Source organism: Staurois parvus, unplaced genomic scaffold, assembly GCF_062004578.1.
Source record: "Staurois parvus isolate SC_StPar_1 unplaced genomic scaffold, SC_StPar_1.0 ptg000576l, whole genome shotgun sequence".
NCBI lineage: Eukaryota > Metazoa > Chordata > Amphibia > Anura > Ranidae > Staurois > Staurois parvus.
In genome coordinates, this window is record NW_028318372.1 from 3,043,854 (window position 1) to 3,061,665 (window position 17,812).

At 45.2% G+C, this 17,812-nt stretch overlaps 1 protein-coding gene across 2 annotated transcripts in view; it reads left to right on the forward strand.

The window, feature by feature from the left end:
- FAM133B (family with sequence similarity 133 member B) overlaps positions 1–17,014 on the forward strand; it is a 46,127-nt gene extending 29,113 nt beyond the window's left edge. For both annotated transcript variants that reach the window (XM_089692121.1, XM_089692122.1), the window contains 4 exons: positions 1,758–1,805; positions 1,954–2,052; positions 11,472–11,510; positions 16,664–17,014. In XM_089692121.1, coding sequence (XP_089548247.1) covers positions 1,758–1,805; positions 1,954–2,052; positions 11,472–11,510; positions 16,664–16,750 — 273 coding nt within the window. In that variant the 3' untranslated portion in view covers positions 16,751–17,014. The remainder of the gene's footprint in view (positions 1–1,757; positions 1,806–1,953; positions 2,053–11,471; positions 11,511–16,663) is intronic.
- The last annotated feature ends 798 nt before the right edge of the window (positions 17,015–17,812 follow it).

The following is a 17,812-nucleotide window of genomic DNA, read 5'->3' on the forward strand; positions in this document are numbered from 1 at the left end:
AGCAGATTTTCACCCATTTGTATGACTTGGCTCCTCTGCAACTTGTCCACCCTCCACTGCTCTGCATATATATCTTTTTTGTTTGATTTGGTGGGGGGGTTTTTGTGCATTTTGTTTTGTCCTGCCTCCCGTATATATTGCATTCATATCTCATGAGGCATCGGGACACCCGAGCTTCACCCCATTCACTAATAGAGGAGGGGAATGGGCTTAGTGGGATGTCATTGGTATGCTGCGCCAGAATCTGGAAGAGCCAGTGCAGCCTCCCGAGGATATAACAAAGGAACATGGCAGGGCAGGATCCCGCAGCGGCTGCACAGAAGAGGATCTCGGCAGGACAATGCTGGATCCTCTGTGTGGGTGAATATCTCAATTACAGCCATCTCAGCATCAGGAAAGCGGAGGAGAAAAAAAAAATAATGGGGGGGGTTAACCTCCTCTTTAAGCTGCCCATACATGGGTCAGCTTTTTTCATTCAGCTAGGTGGCTGAACAAATAAAAACTGACCTGATTGCCCTGTCCACACATTCAGTGTGGATGTGGGAATCCTCAGTGTCTTTATATTCAGGCAGCAGGAAGACCTGCCTGCTATCAGAATACACTGATCAGTTCTGCAGCCTATTGGGAGCAGGGCTGGTTGAAGTGAAATTTTCCAGCAGTCCTGTTCATGAGAAGTAAATCGATAGATCAACTTCTTATGAATAGGAACTGCCTTACATGGATCAAAATTTTGCCAGTTCCTGCTGAACCAGATGAATTTTGATCCATGTATGGCCAACTAAAACAAGTCTTTAAAAAAAAAAAAAAACAGGCCCTAAAAAAGGGTAAAAGAATAAAAGCATCTTTCACGGCAACACTCTCCCTTTCTCTAGGACTGTCCTCCATAGACCCCGATCCTCTTCAGGGATAAAGACTTTCAGCATCCTCACACAACCCTGTGATCACAAGAGAATGCTGCAAGGAATGAGGGAGCAAAGAGGAAAGGAAAAAAGATGCAATTGGGCTCAAATTTAAAATAGAACTATAGGCAAAACCTTTTTTTTTTTCGTTTTGGATTGAGTAAGGGTTATAACCCCTGTCATTTTTTTCTATTTTTGCCATCTTTGTCCCATTGGGGAGATTTCCCTTTACTTCCTGTCCCAGAGCCAAAACAGGAAGTGAGAGGAAATCCCTAAAAATTAAGGGAATCCCTTGGGGACCCCCAGGTCGCCAGAACTAGTGACCTCATTGGAAGATTTCCCCTCTTACTGGTCTTGTGTTTTTTTTTTTTGTTTTTTTTTTTACTTTCACATTTGATGACAGTGGTAAACAGGACATATAAAGAGGGTGAATCTCCCTAATGGGGACACAGACAGCAGTAAAAACCTGACGGGTGGGGGCAGGGGATTTTAATCTACCTTCACTCTATCGAAAATTAACAAAAAAAAAAAAAAGTTCTGCCTTTAGCTATACTTAAAGCAAGTGATTGTCTTTTGGTTCTTATGAAGTCAGCATTTGGGTACCATTTCTTTTGCTTTGTTCTACTTGTTATGAAGAATTATTTTATTTTGCAAATCGTTTGTATACTCTGCATTTCCTGACTGAAGCCAAGTTCTAAGTTGCGGTTTAGTTGACCTCTTCCAATATTCCCTGTCACAAGGCTCACAGCTTTGTAAACATATACTGCAAATGTAATACAAACAGATAAGAAGATGCAGAAGAAAGTGGCAGCTTCTACCATTCTAGTCCTACAAATGAATTTCTGTTTATTGTTTTAGGATTCTGTAAAGAAGAAGAAATCCAAAGACGAGCTGGAGAAAGACAAAGTGAGTTACAGCAACTCTTTAACCTTTTACAGAATATCATTGTAAATTTAGGGGGGGCTTATGAGAAAATTGGCATCCTAGGGGAGCTGTTGTCACCTTAACCATTTACATTGGTTTCATTTGACAAGTGAGATCTTTCTTTCTGCAGGATGGAAAGAGTTCAGGCAGGAAGAGGAGAAGACCTGATGATGACGAAGACCACCGTTACTCTTCTTATGATTCATCACGGTCAGACTCTGAGGACGAGGTTAGTCTGTGACGAGTGACAAGCTACAAAGAGAAACTGATCAGAGGCAACATGAAAGGCAGCAATGTGCGCTGAATCCTTAACCAGCTGTCACAAACTGGCTCCAAACCGCAAAGGGATCTAGGCCAATAAAATGACACTATTAACACAGCAGTTCCAGTTTTCTATGTACCCAGTAATATAGTTCATGCTGCCAGTGGACCTTTTTTTTTTTTCACTTCCTGTAACAGGACAAAACTGCAGTGGCATTGCGCATCAACGTTCTCAGGGTAGCCTTAAATGGACATATAATTTGAAATTGACTCTATGGGGTTGATTTACTATAGGCAAATATACTGTGCACTGCAAGTGCAGTTGCTCCAGAGCTTAGTAAATGAGGTAAGGCTTCGTTTTGCAAAGAATACCCAATCACATGCTAGGAAAATTACAAAAAAACTGAATTTTTGCTTGCACATTATTAGATGATAGAAATCTGCAGAGCTTTCCCTCATTTCAGAGCTTTCCCTCATTTCAGAGCTTTCCCTCATTTCAGAGCTTTCCCTCATTTCAGAGCTTTCCCTCATTTCAGAGCTTTCCCTCATTTCAGAGCTTTCCCTCATTTCAGAGCTTTCCCTCATTTCAGAGCTTTCCCTCATTTCAGAGCTTTCCCTCATTTCAGAGCTTTCCCTCATTTCAGAGCTTTCCCTCATTTCAGAGCTTTCCCTCATTTCAGAGCTTTCCCTCATTTCAGAGCTTTCCCTCATTTCAGAGCTTTCCCTCATTTCAGAGCTTTCCCTCATTTCAGAGCTTTCCCTCATTTCAAAGCTTTCCCTCATTTCAAAGCTTTCCCTCATTTCAAAGCTTTCCCTCATTTCAAAGCTTTCCCTCATTTCAAAGCTTTCCCTCATTTCAAAGCTTTCCCTCATTTCAAAGCTTTCCCTCATTTCAAAGCTTTCCCTCATTTCAAAGCTTTCCCTCATTTCAAAGCTTTCCCTCAGATCTAGGGCAACTGCACTTTCAGTGCATTGTATATTTGCCTGTAGTAAATCAACCCCTTCAAAGGCAATACACACATTTTAAAGCTTTAATCCATCTACCACTTTGCAGGCTACATGCACACAGACATTTTAAGGTATAAATATGTCTAGGTTAAATTACACGATTTTCCATTTCCAGGGATCTGAAGGTGGAGTGTACAGCCAGCTATAGATATGAATGACTACACCCCCTGTTTGTTTACATGCCATGCATTGCATTTACCTGCACATGTTGTGTGACCTATTTTCCGCAATTATGCAAGTTTGCAGTTTGGAAAATGTGCCGTACATGCATGCCCAGGTAAATGCCGGTACACAGAACTATCGCCATTTACACAAGTACAGGCTTACAACCATTAACTTTTATGGCCCCAGCTGAAGTTCCCTGGGCACAGGAAAAGTTATGGTTTTTTTGTGCTAGGCATAGTTTACACCTGAAAATGTCTGTGTGCGTGAAGCATTGGAGAGACTGTTGCTTTGACCAGTCAGGGAAAAGTGGCATTTACAGCTCGTGCACACACCAGTGCTTTATATTTACCAAGCCATGATCCCTTGTTGCCTCCCCACTGCAGCATCCCAGCCTGAGGAAGCTCCGGTGCCAGCTGATGTCAGAACTTAGACAGGGGTGACGTCACAGGCTCCCTCACCCCAACGTGAATTCTCTTAGGTACTGGTCAGTGTAATAAAACCTCTTTGTTCTTTTGCTCAGCCGTAGGTTTCTAATACAGAAAACTACACACCGGTAAACAGACGTCAACAGACAATAAACATTGATATGTTTTACGCTAAGTGCTTACTAATAAAGGGTTAGTTCACCTTTACCAAAAAACTGCATATATGCAGATTAGGGGTGTCTGTAGATAAAAACAAACTGTGCAGCTCTTACTAAAGTTGAGTAATGCCCTTGCTATAGGTGTAGGCCATTTATGTACGTCATGAAGCCTTACTTGCATAGGCAGTTCTTTGGTGAACGTGAACTATCCCTTTAACCGATTTCCATATGCCCTATAGCAGAAGTACGGCTGCGCAAAATCAAGTGTGTGTGTGCGCACATGTATGTATGTGTGTGGGTATATATATGTATGTGATTTGCATTTCCGGGGACATGCATGCCGCTATTGGCGGCTGGGGATGTCAATCACCACGTCTCGACAAGCGATTCCCGGCCGGCACTCAGTGATCGTTGGCAAAGCTGACAGGGGAGAAACACCTGTTTGTAAGCAACACAGGTCTCTCTCCTGTCAGCTTGGACATGCTGCTTTGTTTCTCTTTGCACAGCAGAGAGATACAAAGCAGCATGTCTCCCTAGTGAAACAGCACACAATGTAAAACACACACGGATAACTCTTTGATCGCCCCAGATGTTAACCCCTTCCTGCCCAGTGTCATTAGTACAGTGTCAGTGTTTTTTATGAGCACTGATCACTCTATCAGTGTCACTGGGGATGTCAGTGGCCGTTCCCACTCAGTGTCGGAATGCAGTCCCACTATAAGTTGCTCATCACCGCCATTACTAGTATTAAAAAAAAAAAAAAATCCCAGTATATAAACCGCCATTTGTAGACGCTATAACTTTCACGTAAACCAATTAATATACAGTTATTGGGATTTTTCCCCTCCCCGTCTTCCAGGACAGCACCTCCAGAGACCTCGGCTCCTCCCCACCTGAGGAAACTCCTCCACCCAGAATAAAAGTACGGCCTCCCCACTCCAACCTCAGTTCACGATCTAGCACCTCCGTTCACCTGGGGAGACACCAATACAGGACACACAAAAAAAAAAAAAAGAACTGTACCATATAACCAAATGCTACAAAGGGTGGGTAACTGGCACTGTCCTGAAAGACTCCTGGAAAAGGTGTTACCATAAGTGTAACTTTGCTTTTTCCCCCTCCCCGTCTTTCAGGACAGCACCTCGAGAGGATATGTGAGCACTCACCCCTAGGGCGGGACCACTGCTTGTAGAGCATTGTATTCGAAGGCCTGCTCTTCTGCCGAGACCAGGTCAAGTCTGTAATGCATAACGAAGGTGCTGTAATTGGACACGGACTTGGAAGCCCTTCCAGGGGCGGTCAGTGGATCGCTCTGTGCCTGGGAGGGGGGGCATATAGATCGAGTGCGGTCTGTTTGGGTGCTCCCCACTTTGCAGAAGGGGGGACCGACTCCCTCAGCGCCGCGGGTGGGTGGTGTCCCTTACCTGCATCTCGCTCTGCCCCAGACCCCATCGGGAGAGGTCCGGGGTACCAGGCGCCCGCGCTCCAATATCCAGGGGGACCAAGGGAGAGGTATCGCCGCCCCATGATGTGCCGGCAATGGAGCCCTGGCCAGGCCGGATGACGGGGGACGTTACTTCTGGTGGAAAGGTGGGACTTTCTACTGGGATGTGGCTGCCGGCTTCCAGCCATGTCCCTTGGAAGCTCGGGCCGGAGTTCGGCGATGTGGAGGGCTGCATCCTGCAGTGGCAGGCGATGCAGCACCTCGGGGCAGATCACCACCTGGAATATGTCCAGGCCGGAGGCACCGGGACCAGGTGACGCCAACACCAGCCAGCCTCAGGTAGGTGGCTCAGAGGAGAATCGTTTCCCTTACCTGTTGGGCCCCCAGCTCCAGGAGGTGTCCTCAGCCCTCTAGGTGGTCAGAGGGGCTAGAGAAGGGGGGAGGGGTCTCAGATAGTAGTCTCCCATGCCCTGCCATGAGGTGGGGGGGGGGTGCAGTCAGCCAGTCCCTGCGGGTAATGGAACCCTGGTTTTGTTTGCATATTACAGGTAAAGGCCAGGGAGAAGCCCAAGCCGCACCATGGGGATAAAAGGAAGTGCCCCTCATGCAAGGTGACTCTCAAGGACTCCTGGACGAACGTGCTGTGTGAGTCCTGTATTGAGGGCTTGATCAAGGAGGAAGTTCCTTCTCAGGAACCTGGTTAAGTCAGTTAGGGAACTGACGGCTACCTTTTTGATTCCTTTAGGTCTGTAGTCGATAATTTAGCTCTGCCCCAGACACAGACCACACCCCTTCCCTCCCCCCCCCAACAGATCGAGGTTGCCCCAGCAATAAGTAGGGAGGCAGGAGGTGCAAAAGGTGAGTTGGCGGAGGGGGACCCATCCCTGGACTTGGATTCAGTGGATTCAGAGGCAGACTCGGAGGGGGGCTCTCGAACCAGTCCAGAGGCCCCTCTAGATACAAGTTGTCCCTAGAAGAGGTTGTTGACTTACTAGCCATTTATGCCACCTTGGACATTAAGGAAGATAAAAAGCCCCTTATGTTGCATGATCAAATGTATCGGTATGGAGGAACATAGTCTTTCCTGTCCACAAAGTACTGGTAGAAACCATAAAGAGGGAGTGAGTGGCAGGATCTGGAGAGAAAGCCCTTCTTTGCCAAATCTCTGATGCTCAGGTTCCCGTTTGACGTAGACTCGTCCGCAGTGTGGAATAAAAGCCCCAAGCTGCAACTTTTTCTTAGGTAGGACCTTGCCTTTGAGAGCATTCCCTTCTTAAGAATCCTGGGACTCACTATTCAACTTAAAGCCCACCATGGCCACTACAGTAGCAGCTCGGAACATGGAGTATTGGCTTACACAGCTACAGGCCCATATCGTGGCAGGATCCCTGAAGGACAAAATATTAGCCTCCTTTCAGACTTTACTGCAGGGGGTGGGCTATATTGCGGACACCTCTGCGGAGTCAGTGAGGATGGCGGCTAGGTCAGCAGCCCTAACTCTGCCCGCAGAGCCCTGTGGCTCAAGACATGGTAGGGGGACATTGCCTCCAAGGTTAAGCTTTGTGGCATCCCGTTCACAGGAGACTTCCTTTTCGACCCAGGTCTTGAGACGGTTCTGGATTGCACCACAGTTAGGAAAAGAGCCTTTCCCCTGAAGAGGAAGCCCCAAGTACAGGAGGGGAGGGAGGGAATTTTGTTCCCAAAAGCGGGTACAAGCCATCAGGACGGAAATACAGAAAAGGTCCTGGGGGCAAAAAGGGAGAGGCAAGGGAGGAGCTATTTCCGTCCTCCTGAGCAGCCCCAAAAATCGCAATGACTGTGTTCCCCCGGTGGGAGGAAGGTTGGGGGGTCTTCCTCCCACAGTGGGAAGCAGTCTCCTCCAGTCCCTTTATCCTAGGTATAGTGAGAAGGGGGTACCGCCTGGAATTTTGGAGGCCACTGTCACAGAGATGATTAGTGACAGAGCTCCCAAGGTGTGCGAAGAAGGCTCGACCCTACTCTCTTCTTTGCAGGAGTTGGAGGAGCAGAGGGTCGTTGTCAGGGTCCCCGCCGCAGAGATCGGCAGGGATTTCTATTCCCACGTCTTTGTGGTCAGAACGCCCTCAGGAATGTACAGGCTTATTCTGAACCTCAAGCCCTTGAACGAGATCATTAAATACAAAACATTCCGTATGGATTCGATTTTCTCTGTAAGGTCTCTTCTTCCCACCAACTGCTATCTGGCCTCAATAGACCTAAAGGACGCTTACTTACACGTTCCTATTGTGGAGGCCTTTCAGAAATTCCTCAGGTTGGCAGTACGGGGCCCCAGGCAAATACTTCACCTGCAGTTCCTGAATCTTACACTTTGGGTTTTCCTCCTCGCCCAGGATTATCACAAAGATCATGGCCGAGGCCCTGGTGTCTCTACATCTAAGGGGAGTCTCGCTGGTGACTTACATGGACATTCTCCTATTGTTTGCAGACTTGGAGGAACAGCTGTTGCGGAGCATAACCTTGATGAGACACCTGGAGAATCTGGGCTGGCTAGTAACCTTATCCAAGTCGAATTTGGTCCCAGCCCAAATGATGGTGTACCTGGGCTACGAACTGGATTCCACCCTTCAGAAACTCTTTCTGTTCCTGGAGAAAATACTAAATTGGACAGGGGAATCAGGCAGCTGCTAGGGAACCAGACCATGTGCTAAGAGAATCCATGTCCGTATTAGGCCTGCCAACCTCATCCATCCCAGGTGTACATCGGGCAGGTTTTCACTTGCGGCCCCTCCAGCTGTTCATTTTGGATGTCTGGGATTGCCTGCAGGTGTCTTTAGACTCCTTGATACAGGTACCCCCCTGGGTGAAGAGGACCCTCTGGTGATGGAGAAGATCAGCCAATCTGACCCAGGGGATGTTATGGGTCTTACCCATCTCCAGGGAAATTGCAACAGACGTGCACACCAGGGGTTGGGGAGTGCACCTAGGGAAGTCCTTGGCACAGGGTTCTTGGCTACCAGAAGAGAGGAACAGATGCTCAAACTGGAAAGAACTCAAGGCGGTATTGTGGGCCCTTGTGGCCTTCCGGGAGCAGTTACGGGTCCAGCACATGCGGGTCCTCTCGAGCAACTCCTCCATCATGGCGTATATCAACAGGCAGGGAGGGTCTCGAAGCAGGACTCTGTGGTGCCTAGCCTCGGAGTTGCTCACCTGGGTGGAGACAAATGTAGCCTCCTTATCCGCCGTCCACCTGAAGGGGGATCTGAACCAGGTGGCAGACTTTCTCAGCAGGTGGCTGCTGAGGGAATCAGAACGGGTGCTCAATGGGGAGATCTACCAAGCCATCATAAGGGAGTGGGGGGGCCCCATCCATAGACCTTTTTGCGTCGGGCCAAAACACCAAAGTTTCGGTTTTCTTCTCTCTAAACCGGTGGGACGGGGCGTTGGCAGTGGATGCACTAGCAGAACGATGGGACTTTCCCCTGTGTTACACCTTCCCCCCCAGTCTCCTTATTGCCAGCAGTTCTGAAGAAATTCAGATCCGAGCAAGTATCCCTAAAACCCAATAGCCCTGCTTGGTGTTCGACCCTTGCGGCCCTAGCTGTCTACCCTCCTTGGATATTGCCGTGCCAAAAGGACTTTCTGTCTCAGGGTTCGGTTCTGTGTCCCTAGGTAGACAGATGGAACCTAGTGGCCTTGTTTCTGAGGAACAGCTGCTGAGGAGCAAGGGGTTCTCGGCTAGGGTAGTATCCACTCTCTTAAGTATTAGAAAAGAGGAAACCCATTCTATCTACCTTAAGGTCTGGAAGCTTTTTAATAAATGGTGTGCTCAGACCTACTTGGAAACATATAGCTTAGTTTCAGTCCTGGAATTTTTGCAGTCGGGACCAACAAGGGGCTAGCGGTGAGTACACTGAAGGGCCAAGTGTCGGCTCTCAGCATTTTCCTAGAGTCTCCCTTAGCCAGAGAGGAGCTGGTGGCAAGTTTCTTTAAGTCCTTGACCAGACAGAGACCTGTAAGAGAGAGACCCTTTCCAAAGTGGAACCTCACGACGGTACTTAATGTGCTGACAGGCCCCCCATTTGAACCGCTGGATTCAAGTTCCATCAGGACCCTGAACCCTCAAGACAGTATTCCAGGTAGTGGTTATTACAGCGAGGAGAATTAGTGAGTTGGAAGCCCTGTTAATCAGAGCCCCCTTCCTCCAGATTTTTGCGGATAGGGTGACGTTTAGGATGGACCCGGCTTTCTTGCCCAAGATGGCCTCGAGATTTCATTGAGGCCAAGAAATTACTTTACCTTCATTTCGTTCTAACCCCTCGTGTGACCAGGAAAGGAAATTTCACATGTTGGATGTTAGAAGATGTGGTCTTCTTTCTTTAGATAGGACTAAAGGGATCAGGAAGTCTGATTCCCTTTTTGTTTCATTTTTAGGAGCAAGCAAGGGTTGTAAAGCCTCTAGGTGCACCTTAGCTAGGTGGCTGAGAAGTGGCAATTAGACAGGCATATCTGACCGAGGGTCTGGAAGTCCCGGAGGGCATCGTGCCGCACTCCACCCGGGCCATGGTGGCCACGTATGCTGAGCTGGCTGGTGCAACCCCGGGACAGATCTGTAGGGCTGCTGCCTGGTCCAATTACAGCACCTTCGTTAAGCATTACATACTTGACCTGATCTCGTTAGAAGAGCAGGCCTTCAGACGCAAGGCTCTACAAGCAGTGGCCCCACCCTAGGGGTGAGTGCTCGCATATCCTCTCGAGGTGCTGTCCTGAAAGACAGGGAAGGAAAAAAGCAAAGTTACACTTGGGGTAACGCCTTTTCCAGGAGTCTTTCAGGACAGAACCAGTTACCCACCCTTTGTAGCATTTGGTTATATGGTACGGTTCTTTCTTTTTTTTGTGTCTTGTATTGTCTCCCCCCAGGTGACCGGAGGTGCTAGATCGTGAACTGAGGCCATAGTTTTATTCTGGGTGGAGGTGTTTCCTCAGGTGGAGAGGAGCCAAGGTCTCTTGAGGTGCTGTCCTGAAAGACTGGAAAAGGTGTTACCATAAGTGTAACTGCTTGTTTTTAGCAAAGACATAGCAGAATACATTTTGACCTAAATTTATGAAGACATATGATTTTTTTGACATTTTTTTTATTGGATATGTTTTATAGCAAAAAGTCAAAAATATTGTTTTTGGTTTTTTTTTTTTTTGTTTTTTTTTTTCTTCAAAATTGTTGGGTCTTTTTTTGTTTATAAAAAAATTAAAAATGCAGAGGTGATCAAATACCACCAAAAGAAAGCTCTATTTTCAGGGAAAAAAGGCATAAATTTAATTTGGATGCAGCATTACATGACCACGCAATTGTAAGTTAAAGCGGAGCTCCACCCAAAAGGGGAAGTTCCGTTTTAAGGATTGGCACCTTTTGGGGGCGGGTACCCGAATTTGACAGGTACCTGCTCCCACTTCCGGTGTGATCGCCTAGGCCATCGGAAACGGAAAGTGTCCTCCCTCCCTGTAGTCTTTTGGGACATGTGACAGGTCCCAGATGACTACAGGACCATTCAGAAAGCGCAGAGCTGCTCGCGCATGCGCAGTTGGTACCCGACTGTGAAGCCGCAAGCTGTCACAGCCGGGTGCCCACACTGAAGATGCCGGCCTCCTGGAATACAGGACAGCCCGTGATATAGGCTGCGGGGGACACACCACGGGACTGAGGGACAGGTAAGTGGCTGTTTTTTAAAAGTCAGCAGCTACAGTTTTTGTAGCTGCTGACTTATTTTTTGAGAGGGTGAGTGAAACTCCGCTTTAAAGTAACGCAGCGCCGTATCGGAAAAATGACCTGATCAAGAAGGGGAGTAAATCCTCAGGAAGGCAAGTGGTTAGTGTTCCCATGATGATGTCTGTTTAGCTGTGCATACCATTTTCCAAAATAAACCTACACTGGAGTTTTATTTTATATTTCAGCATAGGGTTATGTAGAGCTTGCTCCCATACAGCTGCAAAGTCTTTGTTGTTTTTATTCATTGGTAACCTTTTATTAGTTCCAGAATATGGTGTGCTGCAGGTTTTGTAGATAACCCTAAAAATTTGGTCCATGATGTGTGACCTATGTGATCTCATAACATTGTTTAATTGCCGCAGTCTTTATTAAAATGTGAAAACATTGTATACACTGAAAATGTTTGCAGTACATTGGTGACACTTATTTATTTGTTTCTTTTTCAAGGTTTATGGGAAAAGGAAGCGGAGCAGTGAAGAGAAAGCTGTAAGTGCCTTTTTCATGGAAATGCTGGTGGTTTAACACCATGAGAACAGCAAAAAACATATTCTAATTAGGTTGTTTTTAATTATACTGTGGAAATCAATCCAAATAAAATACTTACCTCTTCTACCACCCTCACTGCTGAATGCTGTTCAGTCGCCGAGTAACTGCCTCCTGGGAAACAGACACTACGGGGAGTCAGTCTCTTGTGTCCTCTGTAGCTCTAACTGGCTTCTTCTGCTGACCTCCATCCATTACAGGTTACAATAGTGATGGGCAGGTCAGATGGGGGACGGACTTTCCCAAAGTGTCTGTCTCCCAGCAGACTTCAGGGGACAATTCCTCTGCAATAGATCTGCTTTTACTGGCACAGGTGGCAAGAGAGGGAAGCATTGTATATCTCCCTCACAGGTACATGCTTTGTTGATACTTTCACTTATGTGCCTGGCCTCGGTATTTTTCAGTATCGTAAACTATTGTCCACTTCCAGTTAGAGCTTCTTAGGTACATTTTTTGCAGCTCAGCCATGCTTTTAAGATCACTGGATCTGTAATGGCAACAAATTGTGTAAATTACCCAAAGTAGCATGCAGCAGAATGTATTATACATGGAGATCATATCCCCCCTTATGTATTATACATGGAGATCATATCCCCCCTTATGTATTATACATGGAGATCATATCCCCCCTTATGTATTATACATGGAGATCATATCTCCCCTTATGTATTATACATGGAGATCATATCCCCCTTATGTATTATACATGGAGATCATATCCCCCCTTATGTATTATACATGGAGATCATATCCCCCTTATGTATTATACATGGAGATCATATCCCCCCCTTATGTATTGTACATGGAGATCATACCCCCCCCCTTATGTATTATACATGGTGGTCATATCCCCCCTTATGTATTATACATGGAGATCATATCCCCCCTTATGTATTCTACATGGTGATCATATCCCCCCTTATGTATTATACATGGTGATCATATCCCCCCTTATGTATTATACAGTGGGGATCGAAAGTTTGGGCACCCCAGCTAAAAAGTTGTATTAATGTGCATAAAGAAGCCAAGGAAAGATGGAAAAATCTCCAAAAGGCATCAAATTACAGATTAGACATTCTTATAATATGTCAACAAAAGTTAGAATTTATTTCCATCATTTACACTTTGAAAATAACAGAAAACAAAAAAATGGCGTCTGCAAAAGTTTGGGCACCCTGCAGAATTTATAGCATGCACTGCCCCCTTTGCAAAGCTGAGACCTGCCAGTGTCATGGATTGTTCTCAATCACTGTCTGGGAAGACCAGGTGATGTCAAGCTCAAAGGTTTTAAATGCCCAGACTCATCTGACCTTGCCCCAACAATCAGCACCATGGGTTCTTCTAAGCAGTTGTCTAGAAAACTGAAAATAGTTGACGCTCACAAAGTTGGAGAAGGCTATAAGACGATAGCAAAGCGTTTTCAGATGTCAATATCCTCTGTTCGGAATGTAATTAAGAAATGGCAGTCATCAGGAACAGTGGAAGTTAAAGCAGGATCTGGAAGACCAAGAAAAATATCAGACAGAACAGCTCGCAGGATTGTGAGAAAAACAATTCAAAACCCACGTTTGACTGCACGATCCCTCCAGAAAGATCTGGCAGACACTGGAGTTGTGGTACACTATTCCACTATAAAGAGATACTTGTACAAATATGGTCTTCATGGAAGAGTCATCAGAAGAAAACCTCTTCTACATCCTCACCACAAAAATCATCATTTGAACTTTGCAAATGAACATATAGACAAGCCTTATGCATTTTGGAAACAAGTTCTGTGGACCGATGAGGTTAAAATTGAACTTTTTGGCCGGAATGAGCAAAGGTACGTTTGGAGAAGAAGGGGGCACAGAATTGAATGAAAAGAACCTCTGTCCAACTGTTAAGCATGGGGTTGGATCAATCATGCTTTGGGGTTGTGTTGCAGCCAGTGGCACAGGGAACATCTCACGAGTAGAAGGAAAAATGGATTCAATAAAATTTCAGGAAATTTTGGATGGTAAATTGATGCCATCTGTGAAAAAGCTGAAGTTAAAGAGAGGATGGCTTCTACAAATGGATAATGATCCTAAACACACCTCGAAATCCACGGGGGATTACATCAAGAGGTGTAAACTGAAGGTTTTGCCATGGCCTTCACAATCTCCTGACCTCAACATAATTGAAAATCTATGGATAGACCTTAAAAGAGCAGTGCGTGACAGACAGCCCAGAAATCTCAAAGAACTGGAAGACTTTTGTAAGGAAGAATGGGCAAAGATACCTCAAACAAGAATTGAAAGACTCTTGGCTGGCTACAAAAAGTGTTTACAAGCTGTGATACTTGCCAAAGGGGGCAGTACAAGATATTAACTCTGCAGGGTGCCCAAACTTTTGCAGACGCCATTTTTTAATTTTTGGTTATTTTGAAAGTGTAAATGATGAAAATAAAATCTAACTTTTGTTGACATATTATAAGAATGTCTAATCTGTAATTTGATGCCTTTTGGAGATTTTTCCATCTTTCCTTGGCTTCTTTATGCACATTAATACAAATTTTTAGCTGGGGTGCCCAAACTTTCGATCCCCACTGTACATAGAGATCATATTCTCCCTTATGTATTATACATGGAGATCATATCCCCCCTTATGTATTATACATGGAGATCATATCCCCCTTATGTATTATACATGGAGATCATATAACCCCTTATGTATTATACATGGAGATCATATCCCCCCTTATGTATTATACATGGAGATCATATCCCCCCTTATGTATTATACATGGAGATCATATCCCCCCCTTATGTATTATACACGGTGATCATATCCCCCCTTATGTATTATACACGGTGATCATATCCCCCCTTATGTATTATACACGGTGATCATATCCCCCCCTTATGTATTATACATGGTGATCATATCCCCCCCTTATGTATTATACATGGAGATCATATCCCCCCCTTATGTATTATACATGGAGATCATATCCCCCTTATGTATTCTACATGGAGATCATATCCCCCTTATGTATTATACATGGAGATCATATCCCCCCCTTATGTATTATACATGGAGATCATATCCCCCTTATGTATTATACATGGTGATCATATCCCCCCTTATGTATTATACATGGTGATCATATCCCCCCCTTATGTATTATACATGGAGATCATATCCCCCTTATGTATTATACATGGTGATCATATCCCCCTTATGTATTATACATAGTGATCATATAACCCCTTATGTATTATACATGGAGATCATATCCCCCCCTTATGTATTATACATGGAGATCATATCCCCCCTTATGTATTATACATGGAGATCATATCCCCCTTATGTATTATACATGGAGATCATATCCCCCCTTATGTATTATACATGGAGATCATATCCCCCCTTATGTATTATACATGGAGATCATATCTCCCCTTATGTATTATACATGGAGATCAGATCCCCCTTATGTATCATACATGGATATCATATTCCCCCCTTATGTATTATACATGGAGATCATATCCCCCCTTATGTATTATACATGGAGATCATATCCCCCCTTATGTATTATACATGGAGATCATATCCCCCCTTTATCTCCTCTCCTCAAGAGAGAATACATTCAGTTCCTCTAATCTTTCCTCATAGCTGAGCTCCTCCATGCCTCTTATCAGTTTGGTTGCCCTTCTCTGTACTTTCTCCAGTTCCCCAATGTTCATTTTGTGAATTGGTGCCCAAAACTGAACTGCATATTCCAGATGAGGTCTTACTAATGATTTGTACCGGGGGAAATGATATCTCTCTCTCTGGAGTCTATACCTCTTTTAATACAAGAGAGGATTTTGCTTGCTGTAGAAACCGCAGCTTGGCATTGCATGCTGTTATTAAGCTTGTGATCTACCAGAACTCCCAGATCCTTCTCCACCATTGATTCCCCCAGTTGTACCCCCCCCTAGTATGTATGATGCATGCATATTCTTAGCTCCCAAGTGCAGAACCTTACATTTATCAACATTAAACCTCATTGGCCATATAGTTGTCCAATTTAACAGTGCATTGAGGTCAACTTGTAAGTTGGAGACATCCTGTAAGGACGTTATTCCGCTGCACAGCTTGGTGTCATCTGCAAAGACTGAAATGGGATTTATAATCCCAGACCCTATTTTGTTTATAAATATATTAAAAAGTAAGGGTCCCAATACTGAACCTTGGGGTACACCACTGATGACCCTAGACCATTCAGAGTATGAATCATTAGCCACTACTCTCTGAATATGATCTTTTAGCCAGTTTTCTATCCATTTACATACAGATTTTTCCAAGCCTGTAGACGTTACCTTACATAGCAGCTGTGTGTCTTGTGAAATGTGTCAAAGTGCTGCGGTAAGAATTTTACCAAACAATTTACATTAGCGGTGTGGGGAACTGTGTCAAACACTTTAGCAAAATCCAAGTATACCATGTCCACCGCCACCCCTCTGCCCAAGTATACCACGTCCACCTCCACCCCTCTGTCCACGTATACCACGTCCACCGCCACCCCTCTGTCCAAGTATACCACGTCTACCTCCACCCCTCTGTCCAGGTATGCCACGTCCACCGCCACCCCTCTGTCCAGGTATGCCACGTCCACCGCCACCCCTCTGTCCAGGTATGCCACGTCCACCGCCACCCCTCTGTCCAAGTATACCACGTCCACCGCCACCCCTCTGTCCAAGGTTTTGCTCACCACCTCATAAAAAGAAATCAGATTTGTTTGACAACTTCTGTCTTTCATGAATCCATGCTGTCTGTTGCTTAAAATATTTTTTTCCAGCAAGAACTCATCTATGTGGTCTTTTATTAAACTCTCCAGTATCTTCCCAACTATAGAGGTTAAACTAACAGGTCTATAATTACTTGGTAAAGATTTTGTGATGTGAGCGGTTTAAATAAAAATTTTGGGATGCTATTTAAAGATCCATGGTGTGCTGGAAATATGCCTTTTTAGGGTGACAAACAGGAGTATAACTGGCAGATTGTTGTCAGCCCATAACAGGAAGTGGTTGAACCTGGTTACCTACTACTGTGTATATATGAGTAAAATATGTTTCCCTGATTTACAGGAAAAGACCAAAAAGAAAAAAAAGCACAAGAAACACAGCAAGAAAAAGAAAAAGAAGTCTGTCACCTCAAGCTCTGATTCTGAATAACCAAGCCACGTGATCCCCCACACTCCACGTGCAATGACTTCACTCTGAGACTGTGAACAGCTGCAATCCACACTTACCAGATTTTCTCCTCTGTAATGCACAGTTGTCCCGACAGCAGAGGGGCTTAAAGGGAAATTTCCCACCAAAAAACATCTGTATCATCTAACATCCAGGAATACAGGAGAGTCATCCTGACAGGTTTGGTTCTGTATTCCACTGGGGGGTGTAGCTAAACCATGGTAAACTATACAGGTAGTGACATCACCACTTCATATCATGTGCTTATTACAGCCACGCCGACTCCTTACCTCACAACACTGGCAGTTTTTTTGTTTTCCTCTGACCTTGCACAGCACCAATACACAAAGCATTGGGACTCTAATATTTACAAAGCTTTGTTGGTTAAAATCCAATCAGACTGATGCAGAGAACCAATTTATTTGTTGGCTGCACTACTACATTTGTTCATCAGAGGATGCTGGTCAATCTGCGGAATAGTTGCCTTGGTGTTTGTAAAAAAACACTTTCTCCTTAAAGCAAAACCCCATTCAGGGCAAAGTGACACGGTCTGTGCAAAGACCCCACCACACACACTGAAATTCCTCTTGCAAGCCCTCCCCAGCTGCTCCTTCTGCTGCCTTAACCTGGCCATTGATGGTTCAAATCTCAGCCGGTTCAGCATGGACCAGACGAGATTTAAGCCATCTATGGGCAAGCTGATCGTACCCAAGTCAATCCCTCAGTCAGATTTTTACATGCATGTCTACAGCTGCTAACAATAATCACTGTGTCCTCTCGGCAGGGAAGGTTCCCCGTGCCACTCAGTACATTTTTCCCAAACTGCATGAAAAACCTGAGGAATATGAAGGCCGTCAATGCTAAACTCTTTGAAAACACCAATTGCCCGGTTGACATTCTGACTCTCACTTTTGAAGATCGATTTAATGACCTGGGTCAGGTATACAGATTAAGAGGTCTGGCTTTCCACATCTGCATTCTTGTTCCAGGCCAGTCAGTTAAAAGGTACTAAAGCTGCTGGAGCATTATTACAGCCCAACACAT